The sequence below is a fragment of the Amphibalanus amphitrite genome, unplaced genomic scaffold, assembly GCF_019059575.1.
Source record: "Amphibalanus amphitrite isolate SeventyFive unplaced genomic scaffold, NRLGWU_Aamphi_draft 002005F_arrow, whole genome shotgun sequence".
NCBI classification, from domain to species: domain Eukaryota; kingdom Metazoa; phylum Arthropoda; class Thecostraca; order Balanomorpha; family Balanidae; genus Amphibalanus; species Amphibalanus amphitrite.
The window spans coordinates 16,656-32,236 of record NW_024883498.1 but is presented as its reverse complement, the minus strand read 5'-3'; the positions used below and the strand labels follow the sequence as shown (position 1 = coordinate 32,236).

General features: G+C 46.8%; 1 protein-coding gene across 1 annotated transcript in view; it reads left to right on the top strand.

Moving 5' to 3' along the window:
* Positions 1-15,581, top strand: part of LOC122376070 (voltage-dependent T-type calcium channel subunit alpha-1G-like) — a gene marked incomplete at its 3' end in the record, with an annotated part of 59,448 nt that overhangs the window by 27,837 nt on the left and 16,030 nt on the right. The window contains exons 8-11 of the mRNA XM_043355746.1: positions 1,317-2,761; positions 4,116-4,325; positions 11,185-11,341; positions 12,306-12,461. Coding sequence (XP_043211681.1) covers positions 1,317-2,761; positions 4,116-4,325; positions 11,185-11,341; positions 12,306-12,461 — 1,968 coding nt within the window. The remainder of the gene's footprint in view (positions 1-1,316; positions 2,762-4,115; positions 4,326-11,184; positions 11,342-12,305; positions 12,462-15,581) is intronic.

Sequence of the window (15,581 nt, the reverse complement as noted above, 5' to 3'; positions counted from 1 at the left end):
GCTACGATAATTCCACGAATTTGCTTCTTTGGATGGTTTGTTGTTGATCAGTGGGGTATGAGTGTGATTCCGTTTATTTTTTCTATGCCCCCCCCCCCCCCCATACCCGACACTCATCCCCAAGTTATCGATGCCATCAATTGATTCCTACATCAATTACTGTGATGCGATTGTCCGTAAGTGACATCCTCAAGTACGAGACATCCTAGTTGACTGTCTCGGCTATTTGTGGCCAAATGGCGTTCTCGTGTCGCTCATTATGTGATCTGACAGCCGAAATACAGACCCATTTTGTGCCGTCTTGGAAGAATGACACATGACGTAGGTTTAATGATTGGGAACGTGTATCATATTTCGCATTGGTTAGACTCGTTCAGATTGTGTTGTTTTTGCTTTCAGATGTTAAATGTTAAATAAATTAAATGTTAAATGTGTAGATGTTCACTGTCTTTTTTTAGCATTTGTTGTGCTTGGACTCTGAATAGTATAGTAACACGAAATTCAGACATGCATACCATGCCCATTTTATAACCCAATGTGCTCACTAGCTTCGACTTGAGCCTTTCGTATCTTAAACAGGTATTTTCCACACAAGCGTTAAAACAGTCTCAGGCCCTTGAACTGCGTTCTACACAGGAAAAGCGCATTCCACTTTTATTTTTGTATCTGCGACTGAAGAAGCTACGGTCAAATCAGGGCTTCCAGCAAACGCATCATTAGGCTCAGCTTGCTCGGACTTAGGTACAAGACTTACCGCCGTTACATTGCTTCGATCAATAGTCCACAAATAGTTTACCCTAGATGTTCCGCCGTCGGGGATCGTGCACCGTTCACGGGTCCCATCAAGATAAGACGGTGCTTCAGATCACATTACGAGTATTGACGTCGTGATGTTAGTGCCAAATTGAGTATACTTGGGAGGCGGTGCTGGTAATGAAATTATCGAGCGGCGTCAGTTTGAAATGTCACCGGCAATCAATTGATGGATGAACAGTGGATCTGTCAATAGACAATGACTCGCTAACATGTGCGGAATTGCGGACAAGCGAGACGTCGGCAGATACGACCTTTGTTGAATACGGCCGTCCTTATAAGGTCTCTTGATGGATTCAATCTGTGGTCTTCACAATTTTTCGACCCATCACATGCAGCAGAGCATCACAATGCATCACAATACCAGCACACAACACACAAAATAATGAACAATAGCAGGCGCACATCCGCAACACATACGCAGAGCATTGCTCACCAAACAGCACAACCAGTGGAATCATCAGAACGTGGCGTATACTAGTTGACGGTCCTCTCTCCGGCAGATCGGAGCGTTCTTCATGATCAACCTCTGCCTGGTCGTCATCGCTACGCAGTTCTCCGAGACGAAGAAGCGAGAAACAGAACGGATGCGGCTAGAGCGTGCCCGATTCCAGAGCACCTCCACTCTGGGGAGCTCTCTGGAGAACGCCGGCTGCTACGCTGAAATCCTGCGCTACGTCGCTCACCTCTGGAGGAGACTACGAAGGAAACTGCGCTATCGCTGGCGACGAATAAGGCGCAAGCCACCATCACGCTTTAGTCTGCGTCGGCGACGACGTGGTGATGACGGACAAGAGTGTAGTCATGATCACCCTCGACGGGACTATCGTCGTGGGCGAGTGGTGCGTGGTGAGGACCCAGAGAGTGGGCGCAACAATAATAACTTTTTCTGTGATAGAAAGGTGGACGAGTGGGCTCCTCAGGCCAGTCCGGAGGTTTCTGATGTGGACCCGCTGTCCACGCCGCGTAGGCCGGATGGGGAGATGCCTACGGGGTCCGGCGCGTTGATGCCTGTGGGACTTGGTGAACCGGATAGTTCAGACTGCGAGCGAGGTCTGGATAGTCATCTCCTCCCTCCAGGGATTCTCTGCAGTCGCCTGTCGCCTGACACCGGCCGGCCGCCCGAGAGACGAGCCAAGAGTGTCAGCTACGACGTCAACAAGCCAGTCATCATACCCATCCAGAGGTTGGCCGCAGGTGGTGAAGGCGATGTCGTAGAGACTGTCCCACCGCAGTTGCGGGCGGAACTATCGCGGGCTGAGTCACAGCTGCGAAAACTGCGGAGCTCTGTGTTCCCCCGTGTGTGTCGTTCGGCTGATCGCGGTCCGCTCAGCTGCACTGAACTCCTCGCTATCAGTGGAGCGTTGAGTGCAGCTCTTCCCGCGCAGTTAGCGCAAGTACCTCTACGACATTCGAGTCAGCAGCTTCCTTCCGCGCTGGCAGGAGTCACGGGAGGCCCGGTGACAACTCGACAGCTCTCTGAACCAGCGCTACCGGGACTCGGGTCTCCGCCACTGGACTCTGCGCGAACCGCGAGTGACGCGAGCTGGAGCGGGGACTCGGAGGACTCGTGTTCCTCTGATGAGGAGGACTACTCCGATGAGGACTGTGAGGAATACTGGTCGGAGTATGAGGACGACGAACCTCGCACGCCGCGATGTCCTCGAGTTCGCGCTGTGCTAAGGTGGATTCGAGCGAGTGTCAAACGCTTTATCGAACACTCATACACACAGAAGGGCATACTTTTAGCGATCATGATCAACACACTGAGCATGGGTGTTGAGTACCACAACCAGCCGCCATGGCTGACAACGCTGGTAGAGACGAGCAATATCGTGTTCTCAGCGGTGTTTGCGCTGGAGATGATGCTGAAGTTGATCGCAGACGGGTTTTACGGCTACATCCGCAACGGCTTCAACGTGTTCGACGGCCTGATCGTCATCATCAGGTGAGTCCGCTCTGAAGAGCGAAAAGTCGAGAGGGGATAGAGGACGTAACATTTTAAAATTCCTCATTACCGTCATATGCCATGCCCAGTTAAAACGACCATTTTGGTTCTATCTCGTATTGTAATTGATATTCGCTTATTCACAAGTTGCGCAGTGAGTATCGTTGGCTGTGTCTTCTCTTTGCAGGTCTGCTTGTGCGATGCTCTTGCCTCCGATCGTTCTTAGCAAAAAAAAAAAAAAAATAGACGCCTTACTGGTGTGCAATGTGCGTGTGCTTTTCTGTTAACAATTTTCTTCTTTTTTACATATATGCGCGTCTGATTGTTTACACCTGCCTTTCTCCGCTGTCTCACATTACATTTCCTTACTCTGCCTCTGTGCCAAGACTGTCCCAGCACAGTCCTCTTTGCCGTGGGACCGTGCCCGCTAGCCCAGCCTGCTCTTCTCCGAGACACAAAACCCCGGCTCCACAGCCCTGTTGGCGCGTGATGGAGGGCCTGTCTGGACAGAAGGCTCGGAAGAGACACCGCCCCCCCCCCTCTCTCTCTCTCTCTCTCTCTCTCTCTCTCTCTCTCTCTCTCTCTCTCTCTGTCCCTCTGTCCCTCTCTCTCTCTCTCTTTTCTCTCTCTCTCTCTCTCTCTTTTCTCTCTCTCTCTTCTCTCTCTCTTCTCTCTCTCTCCTCTCTCTCTCTCTCTCCCTCTCTCTCCCTCTCCCTCTCCCTCTCTCTCCTCTCTCTCTGTCTCTCTCTTGCTCACACACTCTGTGTTATGGCTCTCCTTTCTGCCTCTCCTAGACTTGCATTTTTTCACCCGTTTCTGCGTTGGGTCTGGCTCCAAACGGAAGAATAAGTGGTGATGAAAAATGGACGGCAAACGACCGTAAAGACTGATCAGTTTATGGTGTTGTCGAATTCCAGAGAGGTTTCCGAATGGCCGATCTATATTTTATTCGTTGGAATAAATTTTACTCTTCACTATCATTGCCATTTTCACTAAGACTGTTATTTTATCGCGAACTCTTTTGAATGTTAAAGATTCTTTTCAGGCGTGCCCATTGTCGATTATACCTGTTCCAGTGCCGTGTCTCTGTGTAACTCTCAGCTTTGCAGCCTGTTAGTGAGCTGTGGATACTATTTACGCCGCCTATTTCAGCATCGTGGACGTGAATTTGTGCACAAATAACTGCTCCTTTCCTTATGTGCAAGGTGCCTTCACTATTGACCACCCCTCCTGTTTCAATACCGTGGACGGAAGAGCTATAAAAAAAAAACAGAGCCCCTGTCTATGTATGTCGTTAGAGCCCTGACTCTAACGATAGAACGTCCTCACTGTTGACTGCTACCACTTGTTTCAGTGCCGTGGACCTGTACAAATCCCAGTTTAGCACCACTGGCAGCGAGGGCGGGTCCAGTCTCTCCGTGCTGAGAACTTTCCGACTACTACGCATCCTGAAGCTGGTCCGATTTCTGCCAAACCTTCGACGTCAACTCCTGGTCATGTTGAAGACAATGGACAACGTAGCCATCTTCTTCTCGCTTCTCATCCTCTTCATTTTCATCTTCAGGTACGGTTGCACTGCTTGCGGTTGTTAGTGTGTGATGGGATGTACGCGCGAGTATAGTGCTGCTTTCTTATTGTCAGAGCTATCCCGTCTTTCCCGTCGGCTACTGTACGCTGTGGGTTCGTGTTTAAAAATGATGCACTTGTTGTTTTGAAATGTAATTATACAATGTTCCACTACATACATGCGACAAGCATTTGACATACCCAAAACATTGATTTTTCAATTATGCTGTTTCAAAATTCAAAGTTAATTTCAATATCCAGTGTATCAACGTTTCGATCAGGTACAATTGGTTTAGGGCCGCACACAGTTAGCACCACAAAACATTAGATTCCTCTTTGCACTTACAAGTCTCTCGGGGTGACATGCTCTCTCACTCACTCTATCTCCATCTCTCTTCTTCACCTCCCTGCTCTCTCTCTCTCTCCCTCTGTCTCCTCACTTTGTGTGCCCCGGTCCCTCTGCCTCTTGGAGAGTTTGTTAGCTCTTTTGCTCAAATTCTCACACCTCCGTGGGTTCACCCTACCATTGTCCGTCTAACCACCACCACGCATGTGTGACTTCCCCATTTTCACTGCTTCATCCCCAATAACAGACGTGTGCCACATGTGACCACGTGATCTGAGGTCATGTGACCACCGGAGGTCACGTGACCCGGATGGGGTCAAAAGAGATGCTAGTTTTTACCACATTTTAGACCACGTTATCGCATTTTGAAGATTTTCTAATCAGCACATATGCTTGAGCGTACAACGGCACTTTGCAAATTGATTTGCGCTATGTTTTTACTTATTTATGACGTGTGTTGAATAAGTTACTGCCAAAGGAACGCCTGATCGCGCGCTATCTCAAAATGCTTAGCGCGCAATGTCCACCTTTTTGGACATCTTGCACCATCGCTGCTTTTGCTGAGCACGTCAGAAAAAGTTGAATAATGAACTAGGGATGGACGATAAAATTTAGCACTTAGCAATTGGAAAAAGATTTATCAAACTACACGCAGCGTTGCAAAAAGCGCTGTCAGGCGGTATCCAAATTCTTGCCACAGGCAGACGCAAAGGCTAACAAATGAGACACGAGCTCAAGACCTTGGCCTAACGGGAGGGTGCTGATAATAATGCTGTCTGACTCAAGATATTCCTACCTTCACTTCGTTTCAAAATTAATCATCGCTTGTTATCTCTTCCACCCTCCAATGCTCGTATTCCTTGCTTTTGTAAAAGCTGAGCAATACTGAAGGCAGGACTCGGGACTCATAATTTTTCCTAAGCGGAATATTTTCCTAACATCTCGAGACGTTTTCATGCTCGAGTATTTCTTCAGTGCATTTCATGTTGCCACACTTCTCGAAAATGGCTTAACAATATCGGAGCTGCATATAGCACCGACAATGGTTAAGGCTTTTTCAGTCTGCATCATGCATACTGTTGTTTAAAGGATGGATATTCCTTATCGACGACAATATTTTCTTCTTCCTTCGGGACAACAGCTCTCTATCAACATTTAAAAAGAGAAGTGAGCCAGCTTCGGCAATTCTGTCTGCATAAGCATAATCAATACGGCGGCGAAGGACTGTAAAATCTGCATTGCAAAAAGGAAATAGAATTACAGACGCAAGAAAACAAATGAAAGTTGTCAGCATCATGCATGATAAGACCACCGTTTTGGTTTGAAATACATGTACCTTGTATTAAGTTTGAGGTCGTTCTGATATTCACAAACAAAACATTGCGTTTATCATACGAGTACCTATATCACTACCAGTAAAAATTTTCCCGAATGAGAAGCTAGTCATTTCCCCTACTCAAAATTATAAGGTGTTGCTGTCAAATATAGAGTTCTAGACTATATTGCATAATAGTTGACAAGTGCCGCGGCATTATTGATGGCATATTGTTCGTAAAAAAAAAAACATTTAAAGCTACACTGACATCACCTTTATCCTACGCAACAACGTCTTCTGTAGCCGTTGTAGTCACAGCAAGTTTTTGACACAACCAGTAAAACGACTTTGCATTTCGATTTCTGTTGCAGTATTCTGGGCATGAACCTGTTTGGGTGTAGGTTCTGTAGGAAAGACGACAAAGGCAAAACAAGCTGCGACCGAAAAAACTTCGACTCTTTGCTGTGGGCGTGCATCACAGTTTTCCAGGTACATTAAAAACGCCGGGCTCGAGCGATTTGCCGTTGGAACAGTCCAGTCTTGACCGGTCTGTGAAATGTTTAGAAATGACCATTGATGTGTCTTCTCTTGAAGAACAGTCAGTCCATTCCTAACTAGGCGTGTCTCTCTGTTGGCTAAATCGTTCTCGAATGGTCCTCAAATCATGTTGAAATTGAGCGACTCACCTCTTTTCCCATACATGGGGCGAGTCTATTAAGCCAGGTTGGAAAGTCACATCCCAAAATGGACTGTTCCTTCGACATTGCGTTCGTAGCTCGCCATGTAAATAGGCTCAGTCGTGCAGCACGCAGCTATGATACCGTAAATGCACTAGCTAAAGCGTGGCGAATGTAAAGGCAGCGCTACAGCGCCAGCAGCATGCACGTAAATGGAAAAACGCGCGTGTCAAAGCGGCTAGCAGTCGAGCTAAGCATACGACAGGTAAGTAGCAGGCTATTGGTCATTGTTTCTATGCTGTCACCTGGATGCATGATTGTTGCATGGAGCCTGTTCCTGTCTTGCATGATCTCTGTTTGCTGATTAGCATCCCCTAAACGAACATGTCACCCCTGCGAGCGTGAACAGATAATAAATCAGCCGTAAATCCAGCATCCGCGAACAACACACCAGTCGGTTTTGTCTAAAACGCTCCACTAATGCGCCCACCGAAACGGAACATATGATGGCAAAATTTCATCTTCCCTGTGGGAAATTTAATCATGGAAATCAGCCCTATTTTCAACAAGTGAACGAAAGAAATATTTTCTCAGCAGAATCCCGAACCACGTCGGTTTCCCATTATGACGAGGGCATTGGCCTGGCTGTTTTGCGTTTAAAGCTCGCTTCTGAGTGCCGCTGGGATGGAAACAAACTGCCATGTCGGAACGGCGGGCCGTTGTGAAAATTAGCCGCGGACAAAAAGAGTCCCAGCGTGCGGCGTCTTTTTCCAATCATGCAGTGGGTTTGAGCTAGCGGCGGTCGTTGGCAGCAGAGCAGTTCAAACGGGAGCCTCGAGATCCGCAAGGCCGGTTCTGAATTGGCAATACACTGTCTTGATAGTGGTCATACTTCAACTCGATGACGAAACTCCACAACAGAAATCATTCCAGACTTCCTATGGTAGTTTTCCACGAGTTCAAGGCCATTCTTCTCCTAGAGCAGACGAACTCACTCAAAGGTGAAGAGAGGGAGAAAAGAACTGACTGACATTTGCCACTTGACTCTGAATTTACATTAGCTACCAAGTACAATAATTAAAAAAGGACTAATATTATGGCCATAAGAGTTGAAGATGAGATCCCACAAGACACGCATAACATATTGCCGCCTGCCAACCTACAAATACAATCGACCTAAGCCAGTGGCGACCATTTAATCGTCTACAAAGAGCATCCACTCAGCCTAGTGGCCGCGGACGAACCCCAGGGCGGACCCCATTTATTTCCCGTGACAATAGAACACGGCAGAGCGACAGAGCGAGCTGTCCAGCACGGGTCAACCCAATACTCAGCCTGAGCAAAGTCAGCTTCTGAAGAGGAAAAACAGCGCACAAAGCCGTTTAGCTGTTTGAAGCCGAATAACGTAGTTAGGCGAGGGGTAGTGGAAACGAACGCGGAGCACGGTTTCGGGGCGCTGCTGTAAAAGTTTGTCGAGCTCGTTTGGTGACTGGAACAAATCGTACAAGTGGCGCTAAGGTTGCTACTTGAGTCGTGATCAGCGTTGGAGTGACGTTTTATGAGCGTACGTTTCATTAGCGTTGCTTATTGGGGATTGTAAATTGACTGCGAAGAAAAATTGATGCGCATTTATGAATATTTCGCGAAGGATCAAGCCAATCAATATGCTTTTCATATCGTCATTCTACCGTATTTATTTTAGGTGTAAACTTTGCTGTAAAAAATGCGAACCGACGTTAGTTAGATGCAACATCTATCGTAAGCAATATGAATGAAATTATAAACCAGTAAAACGCCTTTTGGGCGAAGAACGAGCGAGCGAGATAGTACCTAAGCCCTGCACGTGCAGAAGGGCGAGAGGGTACTTCCAACGGGCTTGTGCAAAGCACCCTTCTAACCGGTCGCTAGCGATGTACCAAATTTGAACGCAATCGGCCCAGCCGTTCCTGAGATCTGGAAGCGGCATTCTGCACGTGCGCACGTGCAAACGGGGTCCAAAATGACTTTTGCACGGCACCCTACTAACCGGTCCCCAACCGTGTACCAAATTTGAGCGCAATCGGCCCAGCCGTTCTCGAGATCTGGAAACGCCCCCTGCACGTGCGCACGTGCAGTAGCACCCTAATCGCAACACATGGGAATGCATTGCCTGGTGGGTGCCTACCTGTATGCCAAGTTCCAGCAAAATCGCCCCAGTAATTACCGAGTTACTGAAATGGGAACAAATTTAGCACCTCTTATTGTTGTATTTTGCACGTGCAGTGGGGGTCACTCACATAGATCAAGAATATCCGACCTTTGGTAGAAGGGATGCAGCTACCCTATAAAAATGACCGCAAGACAATCGCTCAAGCCGCTGCTGAGATATGGGCCTCTCAAAATCATTACTTTTGCAAAACTGCTTGAACACCCTTGACTTTTCACGTGGCACGTGCCACGGCGGTCACTGAGATGTATCAAAAGTAGTCAATTACGGGGTAGAAGGGATGGGGCTACCCAGCAAAAAAGACCGCAGGCCAATCGGTCCAGCGGTTGCTGAGATATAAGCCTCTCAAAAGCGTTACAGGCCGGGCCGGGCCGGGCCGGGCCGGGCCGGGCTGGGCCGGGCCGGGCCGGGCCGCTCATACTGAGATTTTTCCGTTATATTGAAAAGACTCACTTCGCTCGCTGCGCTCGCTCGCTCGTAATGAACATTGTAGTAAATCATAAATACATGATAATATCTGGAATATGTTAACATCAGCGTGTCGTTATTTCAGTGAACTCTTTTACAGTTCGGGTAGCTTTTGTCTCGTTCCATGAGCGTCACTCAGCGCTCATCTCAGGCCCATAGCCTCGCAATCACGACCGAATCGCAATCGATGTCGAGAATCCTTCAAACGCCGTGAAAAGATGTTAAGTGGGCGACCCGATCTCTCGAACGTGGCGGAGGACGGTTGAGAGAGGCTCTTTCCTGGAAGGAGCGTGCTCAACAGGTGCCTGGGCATTGGAGGCTTGGAGAAATGTTCCCAGAAATGGTGCACTCGCTGTAAAAATTGTAGTTGAGTGGTGGATATGAAATATGAGATACGGACAGTGCTGACAAAATTGTGGGCTTTAAAGCATTCAGCATTTGTGATTCTTAATTTGACTTATGAAATAGCAGTTATTATTAACAATTTCGTCATAAAAGCAGCCTTTGGAATTTGGATATCGAGATGAACGCATAATTTGCACGCATTCTTTTTGACTCTTGTGGCTCAGTGACTGAAATCTATGTCTCGATTTAGAGGAAAATAAATTTGAGAATTGTAATCTTGACAACTTTGAAGATATGGGAAGATACGATGACAAAACATCGTAAGAATATTCAAGTTCAGCTGTCGTAATTCATTGCATTTTTATGTGCTCACAAATCCCGGGAATGATTTACAGTCCGTGAGCTTGGAAGCGCCATGGGCCGTTTCAGGCAGACTCAATTCAGATGGACTGAAATACTGTGGACGACTACATGGCTGTTGGATCTGAAGTCTATGCCACTCTCTCTCTCTCTCTCTCTCTCTCTCTCTCTCTCTCTCTCTCTCTCTCTCTCTCTCTCTCTCTCTCTCTCTCTCTCTCTTCTCCCCTTCCCTCTCTCTCTCTGTTCTATTCATGTTTCTTTCTTTGTCTCTTTCGGACATTCAGCTCAGCCCTCATTCGCAACTATCCTGATTATCAGTGATTAACAAACAGTGATTAATACATAGTAACAAATGACGTATGGTGTCGGATGCTGAACAACTCTCTCATGGTTCATGAAACTGTGTGACTAAATTATCATTTAATATTTGTATGCCTGTTTCAATCGACACGTAATGCAAAACTATACTTCGAGTATACCGTAAGGACTGAATGCCAAATGTGACTAAACTAAATCCTTCTCTTTTCGGCATAAGTATGAACTCCATTTCATGGCGGCTCGGTCTTGGGCTTAGCTAATGAAATTGTGGGCTTGACTGAGGGAATATACAGTACACGTCACAACGCCACCATATCCTACATTGCACTACTACGCATCACAGTGTGTCACTCCATGGCACAATGCGCCGCCAAACGTTACATGGTGCGCCAATTCCATGGCTCAATGTGCCTTTACGCTTCACAGTGCACTAATATACATCACAGTACGCCATCAAATGCCACAGTACGTCACTCCACGTCACACAGCGCCACCAAATGCCACAGTGCGCCACTCTATGGCTCACTGCGCCTCTATACGTCGCAATGCGCCACCAAATGCCACACAGCGCCACCAAATGCCACACAGCGCCACCAAATGCCACAGTGCGCCACTCTATGGCTCACTGCGCCTCTATACGTCGCAATGCGCCACCAAATGTCACACAGCGCCACCAAATGCCACACAGCGCCACCAAATGCCACAGTGCGCCACCCCACGGCTCACTGCGCCTCTATACGTCGCAATGCGCCACCAAATGCCACAGTGCGCCTCACCACGGCTCACACCAGCTCCGGTGCGCCATTCCATGTCTGCTGGCAGTGTGCTCGGTATGATATTGTTCGGAGGGAAGTTTTGTATGCGCCGGGACGGCACGGGACCTTGTGAGTGCCGTCGCCTGCACGACATGGATCCAAACTGCATTTGCCAGCGCAAAAACTTCGACAACTTCCTCTGGTCTACCGTCACCGTTTTTCAGGTAATTTATGACGTCATATTACTGACTTTATGACGTCATAGTGGTATTGGGGCTTACGAACTAGTTGACTTGTAGGTCATTTGAGAATGTGGGGAAGAGGGAGGGATTATTTGAATATATGGGGAGATCAGCAGGGGTATTTCGTTCGCTGTTTATGAAAATGATTGATTTTCTCTTCGTGGTTATTACAACTGTAAGACCACGGCCATGAGTAACTACAAACTACAGTGTGCATTGATCGAGTCCTCTATTTTTAGTTAGAAACGGTCATCGCATGACGAACAATGGTGCATCATCGCGTGCTCAGGCGCCTAAAATCAATAATTACTTTACCTCATACTATTACATCAGCTCTAGCATTCGTCGTAAAAATAGACGTCGCTCTATTGATGACAGTCTTCCTAAGGTCACGACAAAATCGTATTACAGATGCCTTACATTAACATCGAGATATAAAGAAGCACGTTGTTGAAATGTAGAAGATTATTTGCAGCTACATAAACGTTGCTATTGTATTTTAGAAATGTGTTGTGTATAAAGGAGATGATATTGACGTAATGTAAAAAGCATGCCTGTAACTCAGAGCCTGATGAATGAACGCTGTATTGTGTTGTGGTGTCTGTGATGCATGGCCTCTGTGTTACGAAAAAGTAGAAATGCCGACATGTATTATCACACATTGGTGTAACGAAACATAACGTAGAGTCGTATTTACTTTGTGTTCTTAGGAAAACAATCAAGCTAGTGTCACTAAAAACATACTTAGAAGTATAAATAACTCCGTAGTATTTGGAACACGTTCCACTCTCGCAATTCATTTAACTTAATTTAGCATTTTTCTCATCTCGAGTTTTTCGTATGTCAAAACCCCATTGTAGCCGCATGACCATTGGTTCACCCCTCGATGACCTCAATGACCTCTTACTGACCTTTGACCTGTCTCGGGCGCCGACCGGCCCGCTAGATTTTAACACAGGAGGACTGGAACGTGGTTCTGTTCAACGGCATGGAGAGGACCTCTCCGTGGGCGGCGCTCTATTTTGTGGCGCTGATGACGTTCGGAAACTACGTTCTCTTCAACCTTCTGGTCGCCATCTTGGTGGAGGGTTTCTCTTCAGAGGTGAGAAGTGTGGGAAGGAGGGAAGGGATGTGAAGTGACGAGAGAGAGAGAGAGAGAGAGAGAGAGAGAGAGAGAGAGAGAGAGAGAGAGAGAGAGAGAGAGAGAGAGAGGTGCGGTGTTTGTGTAACGTGTCAGTCTGTACATACATAATCGGAGAGCTGTTCGAATGTGCATTGTGCATGATTCTGCATCATTTTGTGAGATAAGTCAATTAGAAGCAAGCTTAGTACGTGAATACCAGCGTGCAATTAACACATTTATCTATATCGTTATTGCTAGGGACAATATTCCAAGCACTTGACTAAGGTATTTTTTAGATGTTCAAAAATATGTGTCTGATAGGTCTAATCCTCAATCGGCTGGGATGTCTCTAACTGGTAGGCTTTGAGCACTTTTCTGTCAGTGTTCAGTCACGACACCAAAACTGTCGTGTTCAACACAGCTGCGGTTTGGACGAATAGAGAATGGCTCCCAAAAATAGCCCGCCAGTGAAGTTCAACACTACCTTATCGGAAGAACGCTGAGGCCTCCAAATCTAGAAGAAGCTATATATTGAAGTTATATATCCCAAGCTTCTAAAACCTTATATTGAAGCTAAGATGCCGTTTCATTTTAAACCCGCCTTACTAAATATTTAGTGTTATACAGTTGATGCGTAAAAGGTTTTGACATAATACATTCGTAGCTCTGTATTGACAAGCGGCTTTATCGTGTGTCAAACAAAATAAAACGTTCAGAAATATGATTGACAAATAGCGTAAAAATATTTCAAATAATGCTTATTCCAATTTGATATACTGCTCCGGTTTTTCTCTTTCAAATGCCTTATTCTATTTTCATTTCGTCTCGTCCATTTTCCGGGCTCCAGCGGGCCTGATCTGACCCAGCCCAGGCCATGTCAGGGGCAGCTGAACATTTCGTCCCGCCAGATAGACCATCTAGTCGCGCGCGACGCCACACCGAATGGAAATCGATTGCTCGTCAAACTTATCGGGCAAGAGATGGAAATAGAACGGCCACGCAAACGTGCGATGAAAAATTTACAACCTCTGATGCGAGTGGAGAGAATGTAGCTAGAGAGGATTTCCAAAGTCAGCTTGTCGGCCATGCTAAAGCTGGCTATTGTCTCAGTTTTGATAACATTTGGAGACAGTGGTTATGCTCTTCATATATGAATTACTGTGCGTGTTTATAGTGGCCGTTGTAGTTAAGGACTCGAAAATACATCACGCTATGCTGGTTTTATAGGAGAAAACTGCTCATCTAGCCTTTAAAATGTGACCCGTCCATGAACATAACTTAAATGAAACAAAACTTAAAGGGACACTCCCACCTTAACATTAGTTTTGAGTTGAGATAGCCAAATTGGTGGCCATGGCCTGCAAATACCGGTTTGGGCACTCACAACCAGTGTTCGCCACGGGCCGCAAAATCCTAGTCCAGCCCAGCCCAGGCCCATGAGTTCACAGCCCGGCCCAGCCCGAGCCCATTCATGGTAAAAGCGTCAAAGCCCAGCCCGGCCCAGCCCGTCAAAAATGAATGGGTTAAAAATTATTGACACCGCACAGGTACCCAAAGGTAGCAAAGAAACAATATTTTGCGAGCAGCATGCACAATGCGCATTTCATGCGTGCTATTAACTCGTTTTTTGAGTCTTGCACAGTAATAAGCTATGTAGTTATAGTTTTTGTCTCAGTTGCGAACCCCTGACTCCACTTAACAGTTCATGGCCCAGCCCATCCACAGCCCATCGATCCTTCATATTTGAGGGCCCAGCCCAGCCCGTAGCCCAGCCCAGCCCATGGCCCATTGGGCTGGCCCGGCCCATGGCGAACACTGCTCACAACATCGACAAATGCTTTAATTCGGAGATATGGAATTTCAAACTTGCAGTTTTCGGATTCTAAGGGGCTAGTGCATTGGTATGCCCCCTTAGAATTTGTGACGTCAGCGGAGATCTAACGATTTTTAAATCTTTTACTAAAACGTTTGGTATCACGCGGTGGTATATGCTGCTTTGCGCGCAACAAATGCCGCACTTTCAAATAAAGTCGCTAGGAACAGCGGAGATCCCAAAAAGTAAACAAAAGTAAAAGTCTAATATCTTGAAAACCGGTGAATATTTTTCGATGAAATTTGGTAGATATTCGTTTTCGCTCTTTCTGAACCGAGCGACGTCACTTTCGTGCCAATTCATTAACCTTTTTGAAGGTGGGAGGGTCCCTTTAACTCATGGAATTGTTGCTACGAATATGGCTAATAACAGAGACGATGAGATTTTAGGACCATTTAAGATATCTCATCAGTCTAAAAAGCGAACATTAGCACAAGCTGACCCATTTTTTAATAGACCCATTGTTTCGAAGAATAAATGCATATTTATCTACACTCTAAATACATTCATCACAACACAAATGTACGGCACCTTGTACTCATGGTTACCCACTGTGGGTACCAAACATGCTTGTAGCGTGTGCTCTATTGCTATAATAGTGAGCATTTTCGTTCTGCACTGTATACTATGTACCAACAGGCTTCTAGCTAGCTCGTGTCTGGCACTGGTAACATTTACCACGGTGTTACTCGTGTAGCCGCTAACGCTGCCAGCTGCCTAGCAATATTGCCACAGGCTACTAACTAGCTCGCCTGACACTGGTAACAATAACAATCTCGTCACTGATGTAGCTGCTTACACCGCCAGCAGCCTAGTACTGCACTGGTTAGTCTACACCCGTTTAACTCTGCCTAGTAAGTATACTATACTCTGTTCCGTTTCAAGTTTGCAGCCGAAGTGCCCTCCTGAAAGCAGTGCGTGATTTCTGTGTATACAGCTCTTACATTTTAAGACATAAATTTTTGAGCGGAAGAGCGATCTGCCGAAGAAACTCCGACTGCAAACTTGATATGGAACAGACTATAGCCAAGCTAGTGAACATACACCCCACTCCCGCTTCTCAAGCGTCACGAGCGGGCAGAGCGACAAGAGCGACGACAGCAGAGGGCGCTCCTCCGACGGCAGAGGGAGGCGGCACGCGAACAGGAAGAGCCGCCCCAGGTCTGACCTGACCTCGACCTGACCCTGTTACCACACGCGCCCGCATGATGACACCCGGACCCAGT